At 59.3% G+C, this 16,491-nt stretch overlaps 1 protein-coding gene across 8 annotated transcripts in view; it reads right to left on the bottom strand.

Moving 5' to 3' along the window:
• The window catches only part of LRP1 (LDL receptor related protein 1), a 91,314-nt gene that overhangs the window by 36,775 nt on the left and 38,048 nt on the right, over positions 1–16,491 (bottom strand). For 5 of the 8 annotated variants that reach the window (XR_007508276.1, XM_049818374.1, XM_049818370.1 and 2 more), the window contains 14 exons: positions 10,679–10,841; positions 8,644–8,866; positions 8,186–8,375; positions 6,620–6,763; positions 6,037–6,273; positions 5,224–5,404; positions 4,588–4,810; positions 4,142–4,331; positions 3,544–3,669; positions 2,746–2,886; positions 2,300–2,425; positions 1,920–2,036; positions 1,683–1,763; positions 582–632 (listed from right to left, as the gene is read on the bottom strand). Coding sequence is in view for 7 of the 8 variants with exons in the window: in XM_049818374.1 (XP_049674331.1) it covers positions 582–632; positions 1,683–1,763; positions 1,920–2,036; positions 2,300–2,425; positions 2,746–2,886; positions 3,544–3,669; positions 4,142–4,331; positions 4,588–4,810; positions 5,224–5,404; positions 6,037–6,273; positions 6,620–6,763; positions 8,186–8,375; positions 8,644–8,866; positions 10,679–10,841 (2,193 nt within the window). In the remaining variant the exon portion in view is untranslated. Of the gene's footprint in view, positions 1–581; positions 633–1,682; positions 1,764–1,919; positions 2,037–2,299; positions 2,426–2,745; positions 2,887–3,543; positions 3,670–4,141; positions 4,332–4,583; positions 4,811–5,223; positions 5,405–6,036; positions 6,274–6,619; positions 6,764–8,185; positions 8,376–8,643; positions 8,867–10,678; positions 10,842–16,491 lie in introns of all 8 variants that reach the window. The other 3 variants (XM_049818372.1, XM_049818373.1, XM_049818368.1) reach the window with 2 other exon arrangements.

Here is a 16,491-nt window from a genome sequence, read left to right on the forward strand (position 1 = left end):
GCAGGGGAAGATTTAGTCTGACAGTACTGGAACACTGGCAATGCAGCCCCTCTGCCAGCCCTGCTGGCACCGGCACCAGGCATGGGGCTGGCCTGGCTTGCTTGAACCACCACAGGGCTCTGCTCTGCTGCAGACACCCTACCTGAGCTTGGTAAAGGGCCTTTGCCTCCCAGTGCCTCAGTCTCCCCCCGCACAGGGGAGCTCACAATGGGCACGGGGACGATGGCACTGACAGCTGCCATGCAGCTTCACCAGCAGCCCAGCTCCTGCAGCTGCAGACCCCGACCTCTCTGGGCTCCCACCAAAAGGAGTTTCCCAAGCAACCCCACTCAGTGAGCTGGGAGGGATGGCTGCTTCACTCCCTGGCACCCAGCATGTCCCTTCCGCTGCTGGAGCACAGGGGGAATTTCCAGAGAGCATGGGGTGCGTTGCCAGAGAGCATGGCATTGCCAGAGAGCACAGGGGGCATTGCCAGTGTCTGGAGAAGCAGCCCATGGGGCTTGTAGCATTCTGGAGGGGGCAGGTTTGGGGTATGCACAGGGCCAGGTTGGGGTCTGGTGCATGTTGATCTATGCACTAACCGGTAGGCTTTGGACAGTTCTTTTCGTCAGAGCCATCCCCACAATCTTTTTCTGAAACACAGAACCAACCAGACAGGAGAGTGGGCACAATGACAAACAAAACAACACAACACGGCACACGCACAGAGGGTGGCACAAAAACACGCTGACGCCGGGACGTGAACACTGACAAGGAGAGGGACACACAGAAGCTGCGCAGGCACACCGAGCAGCCTGGGAGGCGAGACCAGAAGCAGCAGAGGGTGCTGGGGGAGCCCAGGGCAACAGGGCTGCGAGGGCCTCATCGCTGCAGCTTCTGCCCTGCAGGTGACTGGCAAAGCTCGTGGCTGCACAGAGGCGCTCCACGCCAAGGCCGTCGCTTTTGCGAGCGCCCGGCTGCCAGCACCAGTGCATCCTCAGGAAAAGAGACCATCCCTTGGCGGGGATGGCTCAGAGGTGGGGTTGCCCCAGGAGGAAGAGGCCATTTGCTCAGGAAGACCCCAGGGAGAGACCTGAACCCACAGCTCCCCGCTAACCCCCTGCACCGGTACATGTACTCTGCAGCTCTGAATGTGTCTCATCTGCTGTGAAGCCACTAATTAAACCTAATGATGCAGAGCTGCTAGGAAGACCGAAATAAACCTGTGGGGAAGGAAAGCAGCCTTGAGGCAAACTATTTCTCCGAGACCTGGCCCTGGAAACAGACGCAAGGCCAGATGTGAGCTCACCAGGAGACCTCTCCTGCCTTCCCTGGGGCTACAGGACCTGGCTCAGCCCTGCCAGCAACACAGGCCACTCCACACTTGTCTCAGGCACTGAGGCAGAGTTTTGGCCACCTTGCAAAGAACGCCAAGGTTTGCCGAAATGATCCCTGCCAAGCTACTCCTCCAACATACGCTCCCCCAAGGGCAGTCAAGGAAAATGTGGGTCTCGGTGTTGCAGGATGAGCTTACAGCTTCAGCTAATGCCTCCTCCATTCAGGGCCTGGGTTCTGCCATTTAGCACAAGGCTGAGACGTGGCCCTCGCAGGAACAGGGTCCCCTGCCAGGCTGGCACCTCTGCATCTGATCTCGCCGTCCCCAGCTGTGCCCCCCTTGGCAGCTGCGGGGCCGTGGTCCTTACCATTGTCACACCGCCAGTTGATGTTTATGCAGCGCCCGTTGTTGCAGGTGAATTGTGTCAAGGGGAAGCAGGTCGGGTAGGCTGCAGAGGAGGCAGAAGCACGATCAGTGTGGGGGAGATACCCTGTGCCCCAGTCCTCACATCTGGCCCCACTGGTGCCTCTGCCCTGCAGTGGGGTGAGGAGCAGTGCTCCCCCCAAAGGGCCCTGTGCTCCCAGTGCTCCCCACCCCAGCTCACCGCAGGAGGCAGACTCGTCTGAGCGGTCCCCGCAGTCGTCATCCAGGTCACACGTCCAGGAGATGGGGATGCAGCGCCCACTGGCACAGGAGAACTGGTTGGGGGAGCAGGTCCGAGCTGGCTCAGGGAGAGACAGACAGAGCTTTAGTAGCTGGCACTTCCTGGCTTCGCTGGGGGAAAGGCAGGGAACAAACCCCCCAGGGCTCCTGCGAGGCACAGGCAGCAAAAGCCAAACTGGCTGCAAGGTGGGCAGCAGGGAGGCACAAGGCCCCGAAACCTTGGCTTCGGCCCTGCAGCGTGCAGGGAACAGCGAAGGCTATGTCTCGGCACAGCAGTGCAAGCTCTCCCTCTGTTCCCTGAGGATGAGGCAGGCTCCTCACCTGAGCAGGTGGAGTTGGACTCATCCTCGTTGTTCCCACAGTCGTTGTCCCCATCACAGAGCCAGCGGTTGGGGATGCAGCGGTTGTTCTTGCACTTGAAACGGTCTGAGGGGCAGGTGTGCTGGTCTGCAGAGGAGACACATACTCAGGATCTGCCCTTCTCCATCCCACCCCCGTTCCTCCTCCATGTCTGGTGGAGAGAAAAACTAAGACAGAAAAGGGAAGGGAGCCTCAGACAAACTGGGGATCCAGGATCCTAATCACCACTTCCCCCCTCAACCATTCAAGCCTGCTCCCTTCCTAGAGCTGGGGAAGGGATGCAGGGGTCCTGGCTGCCCGGCCCTGTCCCAGCCACTGGCCCCACATCTGGGGGAAGCTTAGCCCGAATCGTGCTGCCCCAGGAGCATGTAAACCGCTATCCTGCTGTGCAGGAGGTGGCTACGCACGGCAGAGCTCAGGGGCTTCGTCACTGTTGTCCAGGCAGTCGTTGTCCCCGTCGCATTTCCAGCGCTCCTGGATGCAGCGGTTGTTCTTGCAGGCAAACTCCCCAGGCTGGCACTGTGGAGGGGGGATGTAGGACGGGTTGGCTGGCAAGGGAAGAGCAAAGGGAGGGGATGATTTTAACCAAGTGCAGGGCACCAGCAAGGACAGTCCTGTGTCCCCAGGCTGGCAGGATGTCTACATGACTGCCCAGCAGCCCTGAGAGTATACACAGACACTTGTGCCCATGTGCACCATGCTCCTGAGCACGGAACGAGAAGGTGCAGCCCACGATGCAGGGGGACAGACCCTGGCTCAGCCTGCATGCACAGGCTGCACCAGCAGAGCTTCACCCCTCTCATTTAAGCTGGCAAAGCACCTCACTTAAGGTGGGAAAGCCACCGACGCTCCCCACCCTGAACCTGGCTCTCCCCCATACTGGCAGCAGAACGAACCCACCCCAACTGCGCGGGCAGCGTCAAACACAGTTGCACAGCTTCTGCGCAGCAATCCCCACCAGGGATTTCCACCTGCTTCCCCAGGAGGGCGGCTGTCCTGCTGCCACTGTGCAAGCTGGTAACGTCACTTGTCTGCAGGCTCCCAAGGGTGCAGGGAGCACCCACCTCCCTGAGCCCCAGGCCAGCCCCCCACTGCATGAGGCATCACTGCTGATGCGCCAGAGTGAAGCCGCAGACCCCACGTCCCTACCCATCTCTTGGGGAAAGGGGGTCTCCACTGGGGGCCGGGCCCCCAAGGCAGCCTACCCTGGCAGGTGACAGAGTCCGATCCCAGGATCTGGTCCTCGGCACAGGCACACTGACGGCCTCGGGGGGTGGCCAGGCACAAGCTGCTGCAGCCACCATTGTTTACACGGCACTTGTTGGACCCCACTGTGGAGGTAAGGCAGGGGTGAGGAGAAGGGGACTTCAGCACTCAGTAAAACTCTGCTGAGTCACAGGGGGGCTGCTGGGTGCCCCCAACCCCCCGGCCTCTCAGCAGGCTCCACGGCTGGAACCCAGCTGGAGCTGCCAGCTCTTCAGGCCACGCAAGGCAGAGGGGACCCCCCAGGAGACATAAACCCTGGCAGAACTAGCCAGGAAGCCTGGCAGGCAGGGAGGAAGGGGGAGAAAGAAAGGAAAGGCTGGAAGGGCAGGGGATGAGTGACAGCAGGGTTTACGGAGAGAGACAGGGTGAATGGGGATGGACAGACAGGCAGGGATATGGCCAAAATGAAGCAAAAAGAGGTGGGGGGCTTCTTGGGCAGGGCACTTCTTCAGCCCCCAGTCCCATCCCTCTTCTAGCCCCACCGTTCCCTTGTGCATGGCAGGTCCCCGAGGTGCCAGGCAGAGGTGGCCCCAGCACCTTGCTGCTGCTGCGCGTCGTACATCCGGATCTCGAAGATGGGTGGGCGCTCATTCCGCAGCAGGCTCACCACCTTGGAGGCCTGGTCCAGCCGGTAGATGCTGCCGCTGCGGTACTCGGTCCAGAAGAGAAAGCTGCTGTAGTGGCACAGCCCGAAGGCATGATTCAGCTCAGGTCCCTCATACACTATCTGCAGGCACAGGGAGGTGAAGGGGCTGGTTGTTAGCTGGGATGGGCGCCCAGGAAAAGCCCAAATGGAGGCACAGGGCAAGGGACATTGGAAGGAGAGAGGAGGGAGCAGGCGGCAGGGGAGCACGGCCGAAAATAGCCAGCCACCCACTGAGCAGACCCGCAGTGGATGCAGCCAGCTGAGGTGATGGCTCAGCTGTCCATGGCCCCAGCTCCAGGGCAATCAGTGTCCGAGAACCCGTGGGGCCTTCACTTGCCTTCCGCTCGGTGCCGTTGAGATAGACCATCTCGATGCGGTCATAGAAAGCATCCACCCAGTAAAGGATTTTGGCTGGGATGTCCAGGCTAAGCCCATTGGGCCACAGGACGGTCTTGGAGGTGATGAAGATGTTGCGGTTGGAACCGTCCATCCAGGCTCTCTCGATCTTGCCCCTCTTGCTGTCCTTGGGATCCTCCTCCCAGTCCGTCCAGTACATCCACCTGCCACAGACGCAGACGAGCTGGGCTCAGAGACCACCCCACCACTGATCTGAGGAGTGACCAGCTCTGCCTCCACCGAACCAGGTATGAACTCTCCAGCTTCTCACAGAGCAGCTAACACAAAGCAGCAGGGAGGTCCTGCTGCCCTGTGCCTACAGCTAAGCCCCAGCCCGACATCCCTCCCAGCCACACCAGCACTGCCGAGCCCAGGCTGAACCTGCCACACAGCACAGAGCCGCTGCCACCGCCATGCCTGGCCCCGCTGTCACAGCTCGTGAGGCACTGCGACTGCTCAAATGCAGCGACCGCTGTGAGGAGCTGGGGACCCAACTGCCAGCTCTGCTGGTCCCTGCTGCGGGCAGGAGCAGCCGTGCTCTCCTGGGAGCCAGCCCTGCCTGCCCAAGCACCCGCACCCATTCAGGGGGTCCACCACGATGGCTCGGGGGTGGGTCATCTTCCCCTCGATCAGTGTCTTCCGTGTCTGGGCCGCCTTCTCCAGCCGAGCCACGCTGATGGTCTTTTTCGGGCCATCATCTGTCCAGTACAGGTTGTTCCCCATCCAGTCCACAGCGATCCCTTCCACGTTGTGGATGCCTTGGGGGAAAAGCAGGAGCGGGCGCTCATCACCAGGGCTGCGCAGCAGCGGGAAGATGAAAAGTGGAAGTGACAGCCCCATATGATTCACAGTGCATTCGGCACTACCCGAGCCCAACTCAAACTGACAGGGATAACGGACCCCCCCCCCCCAGCCCCAGTGCAGGCAGCTCCCCCGGAGCCACGGGAAGCCTGGGCTGGAAAAAGCCAAATTCAGGAGTGTCCTTGGCTGGTTCAACCCCAGGCAACACAAACGTATTCGGCTGGCAGCATGGGGATGGATTAGCCACCACACTAAGCCCCAGGGACCCTGACTGAGGATCCCCCATCCCATCCTCCTCCTCCTGTCTGACTGGATTGGGGAGGGCCAGCTTGGGCAGAAGGGGGATATCCAGGGACAGGGGTCCCTCTCCCGCCTCTGCTGGGGCACGTGCTCTGTACCTGTCTCTCAACAGCAGTCTACAGGTAAACACAAACAGCAGCTTCAAACCTTAGTTTTAGGGGTCAAGGACGCAAGGGAGAGGACAGAAGCGCTGCCATTACATGAGGAAATGTACTGATGGCCATTGCTGCCAGCTCCCAGGGGCTGACCCCGCTGGGGAGGGACCAGGCTGGGCCCCCCAGTCACGCACCATCCTTCAGGATGGTCTCTCGCTCCGTGCCATCAATCTTCTGGCGCCCAATGAGGTAGCTGGTGGTGTCAGCGAAGTAGATAAACCCAGTCTCAGCGTGGAAGTCCAGCGCTCGGGGATTCATGAGGTTCTCGATGGGGATCATATGCTCGTCCGGCACTTTGGCTCCCATGTCCATCCCACGGATGATGCCTGGACGCCCCTTCCCATACACCAGGAACAGCTCGTGCTCAGGCTCTGGAAAGAGACAGGGAGGCAGTGGTGGTGGGCAGCCAGAGGCACGTAGCACCAGGGCTTTCGTGGGGTCACAGCTGCGACACAGAGGCTGGGAGGAAGCAGCAACCTGCCCCTGCACCCAGCAGGTCTGCAGGGAACACAAAGCCCAGGAGGCAGCCGACGGCTTAGGTCAGGAAGGAAAGGGGTGTTTGCAACTGGGAAGGAAGGAATTGAAAAGCTTTGCTTGTCCCTGGGCCCATGCGCTCCCAATGGTCTGGCACAAGTGCCTCTGCCCACCCCAGTCCCTCTGCCCTCCGCCAGCCCCCGCGCCCCCTCTTGCAGCTCTCCAGGGAAGGCCAGGACTCACTTTTGCAGGATTTCCCGTCACTGCCCAGGCTGAACCCAGAGCGGCACCGGCAAGTTCGGGTCTTGTGGCTGTTCCCAAGGAGGCAGATATCTGAGCAGCCTCCCGGCTTGCCAAACTGATCCGGCTCACAGGCATGGCTCCTCACTGCAACACAGAGCGTGGACTCCAGCAGCCAGAGGCAACCAGAGCAGCACAGAGATGTCCTGCCCAGCCACAGGTCCATGCTGGCCAGGAAGGGGACAATAGTCTGCAACAGCAGGGATGCGGAGACGGTCTCATGAGTGCTGCCGGCAAAACCATGGCTCTCTGGACTTTAGGGGGGCCCCTTCCCCCCGGAGGTCCTGGCCAGTCAGCCTGGGGCTGAGCGCTGCTCGGGACAGACAATGCAGAGATGGAAAAGGACCTGCCCAAGATGAAGGATCACTGCAGAGCAGAAACCAGCACGGCGTGTCCCAGCACGCTGCCACAGCCACTGGTCCACGGTGCCTCCGTCCTGCCAGCGCAGGCCTCACGGGCCATGGCAAGAGTGGGGATGCCCGGCCACTCCGCAGACAGCGTTGGCAGGATGAGCCCCTGTGCGGGGACAGCCAGCACCAGCCTGGAAAGTCCCCTTAATCACACTCCTTCACTGCTCAGAAATCTCCTAATTAGTTTTATATTCTGGAAAATGCCAAGCAGGCTGCTAAGAGGATTTTAAAAGAGTAAATTGATTAACTGCAGGAAGGTGCTGGGGGTGGAGCAGGCAGACAGGGACGGATGCGGGGAGGGGACGGTGCCTGCAGCTCTGAAGCCTTTCAACTCCCTTGAAATCCCTTGGTGCCCAGGAGCGCATGGCCCTGCTTGAAGGGTGAACAATGCCGGCGGTAGGGACCAAGAGCACACGGGCACTGCAAAAGGAGCCATTAATATTTCAAGATGCTGCATTTCCTCCAATGTCCCTGCACTTTCCAGCGAGACGTGATCGATCAACCATGTGGTGCAGCTGCCCAGCTCATGGGGATGGCTGCCATGTCTCTCGCAGGAGGAGACGGAGCGATAGTGGGGGCCAGGGGCACCCCCAGGGTGTGTGGCAGCCCAGCAAGAGGCTGGCCCCTGGCTGCCTGAGGAGCAGGAATCCCACCCAAGCCCCTGGCCAAGGAGCACTGTTAGCAGGACGGCAGCTCTGGGGAGTCCCTGTGGACCACAGCTGGGCAGCTGGCTCCTCCGTCCCTGTCCCTGGGCCAGTGCATTTTGGCCCACCCAGCACTCATCACCCCTAGGCAGGCTCCAGCAGTGCCCCTCGCTCTGCTGCCATCCCCTGCAGCGAGGCTCCCACTGCGGACCCCTGCCCAGGCACACAGAGCTCACAGGGTCGGGGGGAGCTAGGGGTGAGGAGACAGGGTCAGGCCCTGGCTGAGAATGGCTTCTTGGGGCCACAAGTTGCTACTGATGGAGGCTCCTGGGCAAGAGAACCCTTCTTGGGTGTCTGGCCCCATTAGGAGAAGGAATTCAGAAGGCGCAGCCTGTCCCCATCACCGCCCAGCCTTTGGGGTCCAAGAAGCTGCTTTTCCCAGGCTGGGGTCCCACCTGTGGGCTGGCGCCGTTGGTGGTAGATGTGCAGTGCTCCTCCCTTGTCCACCCGCGTCACCACCTGGTACTCGGTGCTATTGAAGCGGTTGACCCGGATGACGCTGGTTTTCTGCTGGGCATTGGCATTGTCAGAGTTGGTGGCGTAGAGGTAGTTCTCAAAGACGGTTAGCCCATAGAGGTGTTCAATCTGGAAGGCACCGCGCAGGCCACAAGGAATTTAGGAGGAGACATGAGAACCCTGACTCTGAGCCGTGCAAAGCCCCCGATCCCGTCTCTGCCTCCTTTAGGGCACGAGACTGGGCTTGGCAGGCAGGTGCTGCAGAACTGGTTGGTGTTCAGCAGCTTGCCCCTTTACTTTGATGGACCAGCAAAGCCAAGCCTGTGGACCAGAGCCCCATCAGGCCAAGCTCAGACATGCCTCTAGCCCCCTCCGACCTCCCCCCAGCCCCACTCACCAGGATGCCCTGGATGATGGTATGTCTGTTCTTCCCTTCGTAGTCCACCACCTCAATATAGTCCAGGTAGGCATCAGCCCAGTACACCAGCCGGTTCACCAAGTCCAAGGTGATGCCGTGGGGGAAGACGATCTTGCTGTCCACCAGCTTGGTGCGGTTCTGCCCGTCCATGTCACAACGCTCCACCTTGGGGATCTGCCCGTAGTCGGTGAAGAACACTTTGCTGCATGAGAAGGGCAAACATGGGAGCTCAGAGCCTGGATGTCACGTTCAACCCAGAGAGAGGAAAGATGCAGATGCACAGACAGCGCACGCTTGTGCCTGCAGACACGAGCTTGCCCCCATCAGCGCAAGGGTGGCTGGGGTCCACCACAGCAGCTCCCAGCCAGGGCTGGTCCAGGGGAGCTTCTCGCTGCCTGCACAGCCCAGCTGTGCCAAGGGCTGCCAGCACCTGCCTGCACCTGCTGCCAGGCACGGCAGCAGGGGGAGCTCGGAGGAGCTGCAGCAACCTGGGCAGAGATGCTGAGACAGGCAGACAAAAGCTTGAACCCAGATTTGCTGGTGTCACCAGGAAGAGGTCCAGGGCCATCCACCAGCTGACACGTTAAAACACAACCTGATGCATCTGCCCGTCTGCTGTGTGTCCGAGAGCCGTCCTGCCTGTGGCAGCAGCTCCTGGCACAGCGTTTCCCAGGCAAGGCACAGCGCAGAGCCGGTGCTCAGCACCACTGCCCTGAGCACCCGAGCCGTGCTGGGTCTCTGCTGCAGAGCCCAAGTCACCCGTGGGGCTTGCCTGCACCTTTCCTGTTCAAGGCCAGAGTCTCTCTCCAGGCTGCTACATGATATTTACTTATAAAAAAATAACTCAGATTTTCTGCTCAATAACATCAGCTCTCTTCATTCAAGCAAGGATAAAAGCACCCATCTGGAAAGCAGCAGGTAAGGGGGCAGATGTCCTCTTTACTAGTTTCACTTGGAACCCTGCAGCATGCACAGGTGAGCACCCTTGGACGGCGTGTGCTGTCAGGTTAGGCAGACCACGCTCGCACGCCCACAGACTTCCCTGCTGGGCAGTGGGATTTCCCCTGCACCCATGCCCAGCGGCGAGACCACGTTCACAGTAAGTGCCCAGTGGGATCTTGCATGCCACTCCACTCTGCCCACTGTGGCCTCGGCCATACCAGCTCCCTGCTCCTGGGGTCCAGCAGCTGCCGCACGTGCCCTGAGCTGTGCCGATGATTCAGCATCCCAGCTTCCCCATGCACGGGATTGCTGCCTGCGAGTTACCATCTGACCGCAGCACCCCATATAAATAGGCATGAGGGGAGCTGCTCAATCCATGCAAGTATCTGACTGTTTCAGTTCCTGAAAGCTGGTGCAGAGCTGTAACCACGCAGCCACAAGCTGGAAGCAGCAGCTTGTCCTGAGCCTGGCCAGGTCCTTCCTGCAGGACCAAGCACCAGCAAAGCCACTGCCCAGGGCAGGCAGAGTGGGAAGCGCTCCTCCAGAGAGGGGCTTCTGGACACAGGCATGCAGGTACAGGAGACCCCACCAGCCCCAGAGGGAAGGACCACATGCTTGCAAGCTGTCACCAAGAACAGTTAATTAGAAGACCCAGGTTCAGATGCCGATGTGCCTGTGCTGCACTGGTCCGGCTCTGCTTCTACACCAGTGTCTGTTCCTGGTGCAGTGCCAGCTGCAGAGGCTCAGGCTGCTCTGACCCATCCCTAAGGACCAAACCTTCACCTCCTCCAAAACTGGCTGGTACCAGTGGGATGCTTAAAACTCTGATGCCACAACTACCCTACAGCACATGGCCCCAGTCTCAGCTGAGGGAGAGAAAACACCGCGATTCACTCATTGCTAAAGCCCAGAAGAGTCCTCGCAGGCAGGCGAGTCGCTTCCCCAGCAGGATCCCTGCTACCCCACTTGACTGCAGCAGCTGGACCCGCCTGGCTTGCTCCACCTCCTCAAATTGTTGGTGCAGGTCCAGGCAGCAATGCCAAGCCCTCCCAGCCCCAGGCAGGACTCTTACCCCATAGCTGGGTCCAGTGCTATCCCCTTGGGGTTGTACAGCTCCAGGTCCAGCAGCGTGACACAGGTGACTCCATTCTTGTTGCAGACAAAGATCCTGTCATCGATGTCATCCACGAAGTAGAAGTTGCCCGTGAGCCAGTCAATAGCCATCTGCTCCACATCTGGGCCGTGGGAGAGGGGGGATGAGGAGAGATTAGGCAGGGAGGGAGGGAGCCAGAAGCCCCCCATGTCCCTGTGCACGGGGTCTCTGACCACGTCCCAGCCCACCAGGCATCTCGAGCACAAACGTAGCTGAGGAGCAAGGCCGTGTGAGCCACGATGGAGCTGTGATCTGCACTGCACCAGGGACCTGGCCCTGGCCGCCCCGTGTGGATCAACACAGCAAACCTGTCCTCTGCTCCCGAGGGAGACGGGACCTGCCAACCCCCAGGCAGCCCAGCTGCAAAAGGCAGCGCCGTCGGAGACATCACACGCAGCTGGGAAAGCATCCTGCGGGAACACCAGCCCAAGCAGGGGGAAGGCTCTGCAAGGTGGGCACTGAAGGAGGGGAGGAGGCAAAGCTGGGTCCTGGAAAGCCGAGTAGCACAGAAGGGGAAGACGTTCAAACCGCAGCATCGGGACAGCAAATGTCTGCTGAGCCCATGCCCATGGCAGTGCAGGGAGGGACCACAGCAGCCCAGGGCGGCAAGCAGAGGCCCGCTGAGGCAAGGCAGCCCAGGCAGAGCGGGCAGCGCTAATCCAGAGCTGCAGGGACGCCCTGAGCCCTGAAGCAGGTGAGAGACAGCATCTGGCACGCAGCATTTAAGTATTTAATTAAACCAGCAAAAGCCTGTTAAATCCGATAAACTCAATGCACCCAAATTCCTTCCTCGCAACCAGGTCAGTTCTCGGTGCTGCTCAGCCCCCCACCACCCACCTGCCAGCACCAGGCCAAAGGCCAGGGTGAGGGGCTGCAGCTCCTACACGCTCTGGGAGATGCCAAGTGCTCTGGAGGCCTGTCCTTTCGGTTAGTGCCCCCCTGAGACCCCGTACCACCCCCATGCCAACACAGCCAGCACCGCGGCTTGGCTTCACAGCTGGCACGGGCAAGGCAGAGCAGGGACGGGAGCAGCAGCAGCCCCACAGCCCGACCACCCTGAGGACATCGAGACCCAGACAGCCCCGTAGGAGCAGGGCCAGACGCTGCTGAATTATTAACCAGCGCAGAAGCTCGGGAGCACGGAGGGAGGGAAAACATGAATCAAGCCAGGACGTTTTGCAACGCCCCACACTCCCCCTGCTCGCAGGGTTCAGCCTGATGATATCAAGCCCTTCCCTGCTGTAGCACCTCGAAGCGCTGCCTGGATTTTGACGAGACCCAACTGATGAGCACCCAGGGGTGTGGGGGTGCCCTGTCCGAGCACAAACCCAAACCCCAAGTCGCTGAGTTATCCAGGCCAGCTCGCTTGCTTGCACGCCTCCACCGAGCATTTTGTGTCATGGCTGTGCTGGCAGGGACGGGGACGTCCTGCCGGCGGCGGTGGCCGGCTGGTGACCAACCATCCTCCCCTCCAGAAGGGCGAGGCTGCAGCACCCGCAGCCACCACCCAGCATGATGCATCTCGTAAAAACAAGTGGAAACAGCCAGAGCCAAGGAATTAGCATCAAACCAGCTGAGCCGAAGGCCCGCGCAGGGCTCCTGCCACACCGTGGTGTGCCAGAGCCAGCGGTGCGGCAGGGGCAAAGTTTGGGCTCCTGGTCCGGCCAGGGACCCCGCACCCCCTGACCCAGCTCCTGGGTGCCTGCTGGCGATAGAAGTTTCTGTGCTGAGCGAAAACCACCTAAAAAGGCACATGGCGGTGGTGCGGGGCAGGCGAGGGCTGTGCTCTGCCTCTGAGATAGGGCAGCCTGAGTCACACTGCCTGGACCAGCGCCTGCCCTCCCTCCACCAGCCCTGATTCACCCCTCTGACAAGGGGAGGGGGCGGCAGAGCCACGCACACACACGCAGTCCTGCTTGGGCGAGAAATGCTTCAGCAAAGGATGTGCAAGAATTCCCCCCCTCCCAAAAAAAAAAACCAGGTCTTGGCTGGTGCCTGCATGGCTGAGTCAGAGTCACAGGACCTGGGGAGCAATCCAAGCAGGGGCGGACAGGGAGCACCCAGCAGGACGGTGTGGAGGCCCTCGCCCCCCGCACAGGGGTGCGGACCCCAACGGCTGCAGGCTTTGACTTTTCCTTGCTGCCTTCCTCCCGGAGGGGGCCCGGTCATCGCCGCCCTGTCACCAGCACTTGCCCACACCTCCATCCTCCTTTTCCATTGCTCTCCCCCAAAAGCCCCTGGCGTCATGGGGCTGCTGCCACCTCACCGGCCGCATCCTGCTGAGCTGGAGCCGCATCCAGCCCGTCCAACGCAGAGGAAGTTCACCGACGCGGCACTCAAAGGCTAAACGGGAATCAGAAGGGAAAATGGCCAAAACAAGCTATAGATTCCAGCTGCTTGCTTCCTGGGGCCCACAGCTTCCCTCATCCCATTTCTGCAGTGTTCACCTCTCCCTGTCAGAGGAGAGGGTCCCAGTCCTCTCAGGGGTCTCCCAGCCGGGCCCCAGCTCTGAGTGGGGCAGCGCTGGGCCAGAGAGCTGGGGGTGACGCAAGCACTTGCTCTTCTCCCAGGCTGTATTTTTGCAGCTGGAAAGCATTACCCTCCTCAAAGGCTTTTGTTTTTCAGCTTGCTCCTTCTCTCCCTGCTCGCCATCCTCCCCCCTCCTTTGCAGGAATTAGTTTTTATTATTATTATTATTTTCAGCTCTTTCTTGTAGCCTCAGCTAAACCTGGATTTCCTCTTGAACTTTTGGTGGAAGCTAATTTAGCATAGGTCTATTTTTAACCCCTCATGTTAGCCCACAGAGAGCTCTCCCCCCACTCACCACTTGGCTTTGGGAGAGGGGAGGAGTGAGGGACGCGGTCTCTCCCCGTCCAGGCACTGCGCGTCCCCTGGCAGGAGATCGGGCACCCAGGGAAGGTGTCCTACGGACACCCATGACTGGCAAGACGCGTGCAGAGACCCAGCTCAGGGGCACCAGCAGGGACCAGCCTGTCTCCAGGCACGAGAGGGGTCCTGTGAACAACTTTCATCACAGAAGGAAGAAGCCACCCCTCTCCTCCTGCCCGCAGCTCCCAGCAGTGGAGCGGGGCTGGCTGGTGAGTGCACCCCCCCCACATCAATTCCCATCCCAGAGTCAAATCTTCCTCCTTGCTCAACCATGGCTGGGTGTTGCAAGCAATTGCAACATGCAAAACTAATTTCCCAAGATTTATTTACTTGCTAGTGTTTGAAAATGAGCTTGTGGGGGCAGAGAACAGGGAATGTCAACTTTAAAGGCTCTTCCTGGAAGAAGCTGACCAACCTCGTCAGGCTGGCGAGCCGCCGTCCACACCAGCCAGCCTGCTCCACTCAGAGGCACTGGCCAGGAACACCGCTGGTTGAAGTGGGCTTTGACCATTGCCTTCCTTGTGGGGAGAGGGCTGAGGAAGGGAGGACAGAGGGGAGAGGGAGCACCACGAAGTTCACCAGCGTGCAAGTGGCACGTTGCTCAACAAAGGCGGAGTGGGAACTTCAGCAAACTCCGAAACCCACCCTGCACAGATGTTTCCTGGTTTCACGCTCATGTGAACACAAACCCAGTGGTCCTGACTTTTGCTGAAGTTCCCACCACAAAATAATCTATGTGACATTGTGCTTGGATTTTCCTTTTTCCTTCTCATGGCCACCAGTGGAAGAAGCTGAAGCAGCCTCTGGGGCCAACAGGTCCTGAGGAGCCACCAGTGGGGCCAGCTGCCTGGAGGAGCAGGCTCCCACATGTCCCTTCCAGCCCAGACTCCTCTGACACCAGGCTGAGACCTGTCACAGCACTACCAGGGCACACTCAGGGAGAGCAACTGCCCCAAGAGGCAGCAGAAGCACCGAGCCTCCACCCAAGAAGTTCTTGGCACTGTCAACTCTTACAAGTCCTCCCAGGCACTCTCAGCAATAACCTTCCCCCCTCCCCAATTCCAATTTCATCCTGTGCTTGATGGGGCTGGGAGCACCCTGTCCCGCTCAAATAGCTCCTTGACACAAGCATGTTACCAACTCAACGGCTGTCCACAGAAGCTCCTGCCAGTGGTTCTCCCTCCCTTAACCCTAGCCACGGAGCATCCAATTTACCCCACGACTAGTCAAGCGCCACAAGGCTGTGGGTTTTTTGGGGAACAAGCTTTGCTGACCCAGCACATAACTTTCCTCTGCATGAATCAGTTGTTGTGCAGTCTGCAAATACATCAATTGTGGCCTGACACAAGGAGGAAGGAAATGCGCAATTTTCTCTCAGACTAAAACATGGATTTCGACACAGTTCTGAAACAGCTGCAGTTAAGATGCATGCAACTCAGCACCTCGCCCTGACTCTTGCACAGTTAAGCATGGAAGAAGAGAAACCACCTATAGTGGTGAAGGTGCAAAGAGCTTGGAAATAAGTGCTTTGTACTGCAGCAGCCTGGAAGAAATCCCACTTCTCAATTTAGTGCTCTAAAATGAGCACTCCACATGGGGTGTCTGGACCAGCGCAGGACAGGGACACTGATCAGGAGAGGTCCCAGCTCTGCTGGGAACCCTGCTTGCAAGCCTCTCCTTTGAAGCAGCTGAAAGCATCACCACTTCCAATGCCAGACACAGAGGTCCTTGCCCCCATTCTGCTGAAGTGCGTTTCCATCCTTACCCCAGCACACGGGACAGACAAAAGACCTGGACTGAGCTCTGCTGCTGACATTTGCTTGTTGTTTTTAAATAAAGAATATTTACATCCAAGTGCATCTACTAAGAACAGCCCACATTTTTTGCTTCAGCTACGGTGGATCAGACCTAACACAAGCCCTAGTAAACAAGTGCCTAAGGCATTTGGGCTGCAGTGACCAGCCACAGAGAAACATACACGGATAACTGTGTGGTTCACAGCCTAAGCAGACAACGCACCAAAACTGCTTGTCCGTGCCACATCAGAAGCGGAGAAGCCGCCCGGAGAGCAGCCTCCCAGGGCAGTCGGCACTGCATCCTCCTGGTCCCAGCAAAACCCACGCAAGCCAGAGCCCAAGGGGTGAGGGGGGGCTGTGTCCAACTTGCCACCCAGCAAGAAGCCCAGGCAGGCAGCCGCACTGCACACCCCGCAGCACCGGGCACTGGGAGAGCCAACAACACGCGGCTGCTGCAGAAAAAAGCTTGGAGAAGTTGCCGAATGTTTTGGTTCAAAAACGCCTCCAGAAGAGGAACGGAGGCTCGTCAGGAATGCAGTCCCCAGGGCTTCTCAAATACATTGGTTTCCTACTTTCCTTTTTATAGGGAATGATCCGTTTGATACATTTACATAATACCATAATCTGGAGGAATTTCTGTCTCTTCCCTCCACAGACATCCTCTCCCCCAGAGAACAAGACCGTCTCTGTAGAGGCAACGTACTCCATGGATAAACACTGCTCCTGGGGACAATTTTCCTTAATTAGAAGTATGTTAACAGGACAGGCACGAAGACAAACTCCAGCCCCGAAGGGCGCCGGCTGCAGGACGGACAGGCAGCCCATGCCCCTCGAGGGTCCAGTACAGCCCCCCCAGCCCCCAGGAACAGACACCTCCTTGTGCGAGGAGCTGTCACCTCAAGCCCTGCTGCCAGCTCCGAGATGGGGAGGAGGGGACGGTGGATGGGACAGACACCAGCACACACAGCCACCGCCATCACGTCAGCCTTATTTCCTTAGAAAACCAGGCTAAAAAGTAAATAAAATTAAAACCCCCTCTGTTAAGCT

This window comes from Accipiter gentilis, chromosome 16, assembly GCF_929443795.1.
Source record: "Accipiter gentilis chromosome 16, bAccGen1.1, whole genome shotgun sequence".
Classification (NCBI taxonomy): Eukaryota; Metazoa; Chordata; class Aves; order Accipitriformes; family Accipitridae; genus Astur; species Astur gentilis.